The sequence below is a fragment of the Sorex araneus genome, chromosome 9, assembly GCF_027595985.1.
Source record: "Sorex araneus isolate mSorAra2 chromosome 9, mSorAra2.pri, whole genome shotgun sequence".
In the NCBI taxonomy this organism is placed as follows: domain Eukaryota; kingdom Metazoa; phylum Chordata; class Mammalia; order Eulipotyphla; family Soricidae; genus Sorex; species Sorex araneus.
This window is the reverse complement of record NC_073310.1, coordinates 22272555-22283475: the sequence shown is the minus strand read 5'-3', so window position 1 is coordinate 22283475 and position 10921 is coordinate 22272555. Positions and strand designations below refer to the sequence as shown.

Here is a 10921-nt window from a genome sequence, read left to right as displayed (position 1 = left end):
TGTCCAGATGCACTGGTGTCTCCTCGGTTCTCTGTATCCTCTCTTCATGCAGTCACAAAAGGGTGGAGCCTTGAATGCAAATCTGTTTTCCATTCATCATTACCTTCAAACTGATAATTCTGTGAGATTCCAAATAAAGTGTCAGCTGTGGGTTCCCATTTGGGAGTTTTTTTCTATTCTGAAGTATTTTTAGAAAAAGCTTCAGACACCTGTTTTTTCACTTGAATGCAGCCCAAGGGACTGATCAACAAACAGCACTCCTGCGCCCCCTAGTGGTTCCAGGATGAATGCCATCCTCCTTCTGTGGTGGTGGTTGAACAGGACAGCACCTTTTGAACCTTAAGCAGGAGAGAGACAGATACCAAGTGATGGCTCTCATATCACTGTATCACTGTATCACTGTCATCCGGTTGTTCGTTTATTTACTCGAGCGGGCACCAGTAACGTCTCTATTACACTCAGCACTGAGAGTTTAGCAGCCTCTCCTTACTCGTCTTTCCCAGCAACTGGAGGCTCTTTCAGGGTCAGGGGAATGAGATTTATCGTTACAGTTTTTGGCATATCGAATATGCCACAGGTAGCTTGCCAGGCTCTGCCATGCAGGCGGGATACTCTCAGTAGCTTGCCGGGCTCTCCGAGAGGTATGTGTATATCTATTACTGTATTGGGGATATGAATACGCCATGGGCAGCTTGCAAGGCTCTCCCGTGTGGGCAATAGACTCTTGGTAGCTTGTCAGGTTCTCCAAGAGGGAGAACTAGGCTATTAGATGTCGCTATTAGATGGCTCTCATATGCAGAATATATAGAAACATTCACGATCACAATCACAATCACGAAATTTCGTTGATCATCTAGTTGCTCGAGCAGTCTCAGTAACCTCTACATTTGTCCTATCCCTGAGATTTTAGAAGCCTCTCTCTTCTTGGCCTTCCCAAAGATGCTGCATTGGAGGCTCCCTCAGGGTCAGAGGAACGAGATTCAGCTGGTTACTCGCTTTGGCATATGGATACACCATGGGAAGCTTGCGAGGCTGTCCCATGTGGGCTGGAAGCTCTCAGTAGCTTGCTAGTTTCTCCCAGAGGGAAAAGTAGGTTATAAGATATCTACTTATAAATATCTTCTGGGAGCCTGCTTTTAAGTCTCTAGATGTTGGCCGTTGATGGGATTACACACACCTGGGTTCCTCTGCCGGTACCTTCATGAGTGAGGCTTCTCTGAATGTGTGGAGAGTGGCCTTGAGCATGGCTGTGGCTAGGTTCCAGTGGTTTTCGGCTGCCGGGAGCTCTGCTCGGGGTGAGGAGGGAAGCTCAGCCCATCTCCACTGAGGGCTGGGCTATGTGATCTATATGATCTATATAATCCCATCATATAGAAATATTATGATGGGATAATGCATGCCCAAAGACAATGGAAACAGAACTTGAGAGCTGGTACTCAGTAGAAGACATTCCACTCAAGGGGGCTGGGAATAGGACAAGGAGCGGGAAATGTCTATAGGAGAGGGAGCTGTCACTTAGGGGCAGATTTGGGTACTTACAGTCTCTCCCCGTCCAGTTCGAGCTGGAGGAAGGGGTTATATCTCCAGTCATGTCCTTGGCACCTCTGCACTGTGATTTGCCTGCATAAGGGATAGAGGCTTTGGGGGCCAAGACTGGCTTGTACTTTGATACAGACCTGAGAAGCCGCATGAGGCTACGCACTTGTACCTGGGAAGGGCCCCTGGGTGTGAAGCAAAGGTGGTGTGATTGTGCTTTTACCATACAGGGGGACCCTTGGTGCTGGGTCTTGTGATTATATTTGTGGTGTCTGGCTCAGGGGAGACAGGGTTTTTGGACCACAGCTTCAGGGGGGTTCTTTCTGGCAAGGAAGCTGGGAAGTCGGTGTTTTCTGCCTTGGGATGGGACAGCAGTGGAGAAACTGGAGGTGGGTCCCTGGCCTGCAGTGACATCGGTGACATTTTCTCCTGTGAAATTTACCCAGAACTCGGTGAAAGCCCCAAGACAGCATGGATTAGCGAGGACCACTCTCTTAGAGTTTCTTGGAAAGTTGGGCATTGAACATGGATGTGGCCCCCATTTCTGCTGCGGTGGGAAGCCCCTGGAGCATCTTCAGGGACTGTAGTTGTCCTTGCCTGAGGGCCCGGAGCCCAGAGCTGGAACCTCCTGCTCCATCTCTTCTCTGAGCTGTTGGCCACATAGATCCACTTCAAAGATTCAACTCTGGGGATAAAGGGAGGGGAAACATCTATGTGGTGGGAAGCCTTCAACCAAGCAGAGGAGGTGACGCTGAAAGATGGTAAAGGGTTGTGCATGAAACCCTATCAGCAACAGTACTGGAAACCACCTACAAAAATGCATGTTTGAAAAAGGGACACTGGAAAAGCAGGGTGGAGAGGGGGCATTGATAGAAGGAAGTGGATGCTGGTAAGTGATCAGTAAGGAAACATTGTATGCATGAAACCCAATGATAAATAGTTTTGTAATTTCATGGTGAGTAAATAAAAAATTTAAACAACAAATTATACTGTATATATGTATATACTTGCAATGTTTTGACATAATTCTAATGATTATTTTTTAATTTCCTTTCTTATAACTCAGCAGTTTTAAACTAGTAACACCTATGAACCAGTGAAAATAAAATCAGTAATTCCAGATCCCTAAAATCCACTTCTTTGGTAGTTACTATTTTGATGACAAAGTTTCTTGGTGTTGCTCTGAGTTGATTTTGTTTGGCACTGTTTGCACCTCCTGAAGTGTGCAGTGTCTCCCTCCTCAGGCTGGGGAAAGTCTCTGCTAGTGTCACTTTCACCAGCCGTTCTTCCCATGTCTATTATATCTACATTTGGGGGATTATTCCTCTTGCCATTTTCAATTAAATGCCTTACATTTTCTCCTTTTCAATCTCTATTTCTTTTCCATTTTTTTGGTGATAGCGTATGTTTTATCTTCAAGTTCATTGATTGGGTTTTCAGCTTTCTTTATTTGGCTTCTATAACTTGCTACTATAATGTACTTCTTCCATTTCACATGGATATATTAATATTTTCATCAATTTTCTCAAATAAAATAAATTAAAATTTTTCTGTTATAACCAAGGAGATTGTTGTTCTGAGGTCTTCATCGAATAGTGGTGAGGGTGAAAAAACCTTGAGGATAAATTTCATGGGATTTTTTTCATTATTAATAGCTTTGTGGGTGGTAATGATGGAGCTTTAGATTCTGGATCATCTGAGAAGTGAGCTATTACACTGTTCACAATATCAAACTTCTGTTTCTGCCTCCGTTGGTTTCTGGTCACTTCTTCTACCTGGTGACAATATTTTAGCAGGATAAACAGGTAAAGTTAGGTTTCAAGTTCTAAAGCTGGGGAGTCATGGGGGAATGGTAGGTCTACAGTGAGGCTCTGTGAGTTCACAGCAGGAAGTTGGAGTGCGTGAGGTGGGTGACCAAGAGCAGGTGAGGTTGTGTAGGTGCCAGCAAGGTGTAGGGTGGAACAGATGGGTGAGAGGAGAAGAGGTGCCATCCTACTACAAAATAATGAAGTGAAAGAAGCCTGTAGTCCCTTCCCATAACTGTAAAATTGGAAGACAAACCCCTTGATTTTAGATAGAAGCCAGATCATTAGTAAATGTTACATATGCTCCCAGCAGATAACAGAAGAGCTAAGCAGCCACTGTAGTGGACAAGATTCAATCTAACACACCACTGTGAGAACAGGTGTTTGCTGCTCTTGTATTTAAGAGCCAAGCTGAAGTCAAGACAAAGGCCATTCTTGGAGCAGGGCTAATGATGGGAGCTTGGAGTCCATGATATTGAGGACTTGGTTGTCTTAACACAGCCCCCAATCAGGATGGTCTTTGTCTTGAATTTATCAGTGCACTAACATCTCAGCCTCACGGAATGTGGTGGAGGAAACAGAAAGTTGTATTCTCAGTTGACCTAAGTTAGGAGCCCTGTCTGCTTCTGTATGGTTGTGCCTTCAGAAGGGTTCAGGATTATTGGGTTTACAGGAAGTAGTGTCAACAGTTCCAGGAAATGTGAAGTGTGTGGAAGTGTAAGAGTGCCTTGACTCAAATTGATGTTTCCAGTTTTATTTCTGGAGCCAGAAACAAAGGGGAAGGAGCAGATATGGAGGCCCTGTGGTGATCCTTCATGGAATAAATCTTGCCAGTCATACTGAGACAGCAGTCAGATTGATAAGAGATCTACTTCGTCTTGTTGACCTGACTAGGTCTCTGCCACCGAAACATCAGGGAACTGTGGATCACAAGGAAATGCAACTTCTTGCTTACTGTGCAGTGATAAGAAAGAGAGTAAATTACCTGGATCTCCCTCAGGATCTAGACTCTTGGGTGAAATCATTATTAATGAAACACTGTGCACTTGGCCTGGGGACAAGTATTTTAAGGATTGAGCCAAGAGGTAGAATATGAATGAGGAGTAGAAGGATTTGGTTGGTGTTGAGGCTGATCTTCAGTCTTCTCTCTATCAGAAAATTGGTAACTCCAAGTTATTAATCTTAAAATCTGATGGTCCTTTTTTCTTTAATTACAGGAGAGAGAACTTCTTGTTACATTTAACATTTTTTCAGACTCTTCTATGTCAGTATCATAGTGCCATCTTTTTAGAGGACTTACCAATAAACTTTTCTAATTTCCTCATGTGTTTCTCATAGTGTAATTTTCCATGTCACACATATTTCGCACTAAAATGGAAATTTCCAGTTTCCAAAGGAAACAAGTTTAGTGATTAACATTTCAATATATTTTTTCTAGTCTTTAATGAATATTCATTATCAAACTTAGTCAAGACAAAATCAGTTATTTCTCTTATTGTATACTAATTTCTGATCAATAAACAAAAAGAAAACAAAACCACTATACCTAATATTACAATTTCAAGGACATCATGTTTTAAAATAAGCCTTTACATTTTTAAGAGTTTATTTAAACATAGTACAATGTTTATTACCTAAAATATTTATTATAAGTCATTGATACTAATATTATCATCACTGTATCACTGTCATCCAGTTGTTCATGGATTTGCTCAAGCGAGTACCAGTAGCATCTCCATTCCTCCTAGCCCTGAGATTTTAGCAGCCTCTCTTTACTTGTCCTTCCCAATGGTGCCACATTGGAGGCTCTTTCAGGATCAGGAGAATGAGACCCGTCATTGTTACTGTTTTTGGTATATTGAATATGACACAGGGAGCTTGCCAGGCTCTGCGTGCAATAATACCATACAGTACCAAAATAATTTAACAGAGCAAGGCACATGTAGATACAGAAATCTTTTAGTTTCTCTTAAGGTTGCAGTCACATTTATTTTGAAATAGCTTTTAATTCCTAATTCGTGGAATTTGCATTTATGAAAGTATTACATTACATTAAAGAGCTGAGTATACAAACTTAATTAAACTAGTCAGACAGACAGACAGACATATAATTAGAACAACATCCTAATGAGAGAGAGTGAGACCTTTTTAGTGACCAGAATTGACAAAGTGGCAAGAGTATCAATAACAGAAATTTACCTTTTCCTCTTCAATTTTCAGAGCATGGGCCAGATATGTAATGTGATTCAGAGATGACCGCTGGATTAGAGCTGTTACCGACTGGATTCCACGAAACGTCAAAAGACCGCGTAGCTGCCCACCAACGAGATGGTCAGACTTCTTCATCAAAATCCTGAATGAACGGTTTGAGGCACTTCCTGTCTTGGTCTTGTAGTTGGCGAAGGACAGGCGAGCGTTGCGAATACTTTTCCCGGTTTCTGCTGCACTGGCCAACACTGCTGCTCTTCTCTCTTTAAGGTCTTCCCTTATCACATCTCTGCACAGCTTTGTGAGCTCAGACGTTAGCTTGTGGTTGCCTGAGGCTCACACCAAATCACGTTCACAAATGAGACTGAGAATGTTCCTTCTCTGATCTAAATGATCAGGAAAGAAAAGACTTTAATCAACTTGGAAAACATCCAATATTTCTTTTCATGAACGAGCGATAGGACAGTGTGTAGGGTGTTTACCTTGCATTCAGCCAACCCAGGTTCGATTCCTCAATCCCTCTCGGAGAGCCTGGTAAGCTACTGAGAGTATCCTGCCCACACGGCAGAACCTGGCAAGCTACCTGTGGCATATTAGATATGTCAAAACCAGTAACAAGAAGTCTTACATTGGAGACATTACTGGTTCCCTCTCAAGCAAATCGATGAACAACAAGATGACAGTGCTATGACTGTCAGTCAACAGTTCCTGCAGTCAAGGGATGAGAGGGCAAATACAAAAGAGAGCAAGTTGAGAGGATTGAGTCCTATCTATGACAAGCTTTTTTCTCAGTTGTTTTACTTCATGTAAATTTATTAGGACACAGATGATTTTCAATATTCTGGGATTCCTTCAACTCAGTGAAGCAGTAAATGTTTAAGGGAGTGATACATACATCTCTCTATATAAATGATATATTAATACCACCTCTCCACCCTGTATAGTTAAGTTCAACATAAAATTATAGACCCTCTTTATTCCTTTCAAAAGCTTGGAGATCTGCCTTTAATTTCTCCTAGTAGAGCCACCCTAGATGCTCAATGTATCTCTTATTATGTCCATACAGAATAACATTTTGTCTTTTGCTTTTTTTTTTTTTCAATTTTCACATTCTCTAACACCTGTAGTCTAAACCCGAGTTAGGGTCTGTAGACTAGCTTACTGGTTAAAGAGTCTGCCTGGCATGAGTAAAGTTTCAAGGTCGATGCCTAGTGCCACCACATGACCTGAACAGGATCCTAGAATCTCTGCTGTTTCAAACTGGCAGCTCTGCTGCCTGCATTCGAGCACCATAAGGGATTTTCTACAATACAACATCCAGGTGGGTGTGAACACCAAAACGAAAAGCTGCAACCACCGATGAGCAGTACTAAGAGACATGTAGACCCCTGCATCAGAAAAATACTGCCCCAGGGATCACAGTGCTGAGAATGTGAGCACTAAATTCTGATGTGTGGCCCATGTTTCAACTAAACATGAAAGTGCCATAGTCAGTGTGTCTACAACCCTTATATCTCACACACCCACCACTACGAAAGTAATAAAGAACAAAAGGGAACTAAGAGTTCAAAAACATTGTTTTAAAAAATACCACTTCAATATCAAGTTAAATAATACACTCAGCATCAGATTGCAGTCCAGCTGTAGGAGCTCACACCAACATTTCTCCATCCTATGTAGTGGAGAGCCCTGAGAACATACAGAGAGGGGACAGCTATTTGACTAACTCAATATGTGGGTCATAAAATGAGGATCAGGAGAGAAACTCCTGCATTTAAATCAACATCAAAAGTTGTAAACTTCCTGTTTCCCATTTTGTGCCTCTGATTCAAGAATAACCATCAAATTAGTACACCCACCCATATTTCTTCTAGAAAGAGTGAGGATAAGCAGCTGTTGGTACATCATACTTTTCAGAATAAACCACATCAATGAATTTTTCCAACTCAGCTCTTTACCTCCACCCAGGGTCTACTGCATTGCTGTAGAACCCTAGCACTGTCATCCCCTTGTTCAATGATTTGCTCAAGTAGGCACCAGTAACGTTTCCATTGTGAGACTTGTTGTTACTGTTTTTGGTGTATCGAATACGCCATGGGTAGCATGCAAGGTTCTGCTGCTCGGGCAGAATATTCTCAATAGCTTACCAGGCTCTCCGAGAGGGACGGAGAAATCAACAGTGCTACTGCATTGCAAAGACTGATAAAAAGCACGATTGGAAAAACCACAATTAAGTTGAAAATACTCTCTTCCAATCCCTCTCTTTTCCTCTATGTTGGGATAGGATAACATTGGTTTGTCCTTTCCACCTTGCCACAGGGACCTTAGGTTTATTGGATTACTCCCATCCAGTGCTCCCATCCCCCTGTGTTTATTTGTAACCTCTTTCTTTGTGTTCTGTTAACTTGTAAATATTGCTTTTCTTTTCTCCTTAAGTCCTTTGCATAGATGATTCAGAGCAACATCCTTTTTGTATAGACACAGGAAGACAGTTAAAGCTATGCCTTTGTAACTTGGAAGATAATATTACCTCCTGGACATCTGTTCTCTCGACTTAAGCCTCAGTTGCCCTTATTTCCTAGGTCCAGATGAGGGACTGACTGGATCCAGGTCAAGCTATGAGCTATGAGCACCTTGGCATCGAAATGGGCCTGGCCAAAGTGCCATAATACTTAACTATAAGTTAATAGAATGGTCATGGACAAATTCTGTCATGATCCAAAAAGTAATAACTAGATTAGAACCCTGCTAGGGTTAGGAATGATTAATCTGGTCTGAGCACTGTAGTCTCAGCCTCTGGCAAAATGTCCCTAGGAGAGCCACCCTAGATGCTCATGTATCTCTTATTATATTCATACAGAATAACATTAAGAAGTAGAATTAATTCAGATGTTAATTAAGTTATTAGACTAAGGAAAGGAGAAACATCCCTTGGTGGGATTTCAGCCCTTAAGCCTGATGGGCAGTCAGGACAGGCTTTTGATATGTTGATTTTTGCTGCCAGACAGGGTGTGTGGCTATCCCCCAAGGCTGGGAGTTGGAGAGAGAGAGAGAGAGAGAGAGAGAGAGAGACAGACAGACAGACAGACAGACAGACAGACAGACAGACAGAGAGAAGGGCATGGAGAGACTAGCAAGGGGGACAAAGGGAGAAGAATGTGGGGGAAGAATGCAGGAGCAGGTGCATGGAGAGACCAGAGACCAGGTTGCGAGAGGGAGCACGAGAGATGAGTGGGAGAGACAGGAGGAGCCGGGACTGAGGGGCAGTGTGAGACTAGAATGGGGGGCTTAATGAGACTGGAACAGGCACATGGGGAGAACGGAATATATGGCAACTGATCATCAACCAGCCTGGTCCTCGTCTCCTTCATCCACCCATGGCATGGGTTGCCCCAGGTAGTGGAGCAGCCTGAGTCCATCGAACTTGGGAGGCGAAAGTGAGAGCCGGAAGGAGTTCACCTAGCTGCCCAGAGATTCCACAGTTGGGAAACATGGAGACTTGGCGGGAAAAGAAAGAATTGAAAAGCAACTTGATTCTTTCTAGTCCGGTCCCTAATCTCATTCCCTGGTCCTCAGAATCCAAAAAAAGACAATGTACATTCAAAGAAAAGAAAAAACAATGATTCCTACAAAGTCCCCATTTTATGTTATTCTTTTCATTTTTATTTTGTTTATTTAAAAAGTTTTTATTACAGCAAAGTGTCTGTTTTAAATATAAGCATACAGTGACAACCTCTGTCATGTTGACTCACCCACCAGCCTTGCTTTTAGATTCACAACCTAAATCTCAGAGGAAATGCAAGTCAAGCAACTGAAATTCATAGACACACTGGTTTCCCCTGCTTAAATCCCAGGCACCCCGAGCATGGGGGCAGGCCATGCTCCCCCCTACCAAAGATTCTGAGGTCGCTCTACTTGACACTACTACCGCCATGCCGACTGCTTAGGATCTAACTTCATGGCTTCACTAAGGTTCCTGCAGACTCATCCCAGTTCTACAGATCCTGAATTTTCTGGACCTGCAAATCCACAGCACTTAGTAGTGTTCACGTTTGAATTTGCTTCAGTTTGCTTCTGGACAGTCCTATTTAAAAGATTTCAAGAGTCTATTTGCTTGTATGTTGTGAATGAAAACACCAGAAATTGGTGCTTAATTTATTCATTGATTAATTTATCAAGTGTCAAATGAATTATAGTCATGAAAGGAATTACTATTTCTCTGTAACAATTGATTTATGTAGGTTGCAGGATGAATGAACCTAGAAAATATTGAGATCATTAAGAAAACTTAAATAACTAATACTCTATATGAAGCCTTAACAGGAATATATGAACTAACAAGGCAAATGTGTTGATATGGACTGTAAATATTTTTTATATAGAGAGTTGAGGAGGATAAATATTGGAAAGAATTGATGATATGTAGGATGCTTCTTTAAGAGGAGAAATGTATTATGAAATAAAAATGTTAGTGGATGCATCAAGGTGACACTATAAGAAGACATGTCTTAGAGGACTGAAATTATGGGATGCCAATTTTATCCAAAGCTCTCCAACTCTATAGGTAGATATACAGATTATCCAGTTCAGAAGGGAAGGAGGAAGAGATGCCTCAGAGCAGGTTTTTGTCTCACTTCCCTATGAGTGTGAACCACTGTGCTGGTGCCACCCCTTCTGTAGGAGCCACAGTAGTAATCAGCCTCGTCTTCAGGCTTGAGCCCAGAGATGGTCAGGGTCGCTGTGTTGCCAGACTTGGAGCCAGAGAAGCGATCAGGGATCCCTGATGGCCGAGTGTTGACACCATAAATTAGTATTTTTGGGGTTGTGCTGTCCTGCTGCTGGACCCAGGAGACAGAGCTATATGTCCCAATGTCATTGCTGGTTCCTGTACAGGAGATGGTGACTGACTGTCCCTGAGTCCCAGACACTGAGGGAGGCTGAGTCAGGACATTCTGGGCCCAGGTTCCTGAAGAAAGAGAAACAAAACACTGGTGAGTTCAGGCTGATTCTGGATAAACCTGAGGCAGGAAGACAGAGGATGAGCCCAGATATGCCCAGATCCCTTTCCTAAACCTCACCTGGGCCCTGACTGAGGAGGCTGAGCAGGAGAAGAGCCCAGGTCATGATGGGGATGCCCAGAGTGCTGCCTGCTGACACCCCAACCCTGGGCCTGGCTCTCTGCCAGCTCTTATCCCTCCCCTGCCCCAGAGAAGGGAGGGGCCTGCATGCAAAGCTGCTTCCTGCACCTGCCTCTGCTCACCCCTCTCTGGCCTGGCCTTGGACTCCAGATGTCTCAGGATTTCTTGACAGCAGACCTATCAGAAAATAATCTCTGTTATCAATATTTATTAAGAGTTAAGAATTATTTTTCC

General features: G+C 42.8%; 1 gene segment (V, D, J or C); it reads right to left on the bottom strand.

Moving 5' to 3' along the window:
- Positions 1-10135: 10135 nt before the first annotated feature.
- On the bottom strand, positions 10136-10673 carry LOC129407087 (immunoglobulin lambda variable 2-18-like). The segment is given in 2 exon segments: positions 10136-10515; positions 10628-10673. Coding segments are annotated over 2 exon segments (426 nt in total).
- Between the last annotated feature and the right edge of the window lie 248 nt (positions 10674-10921).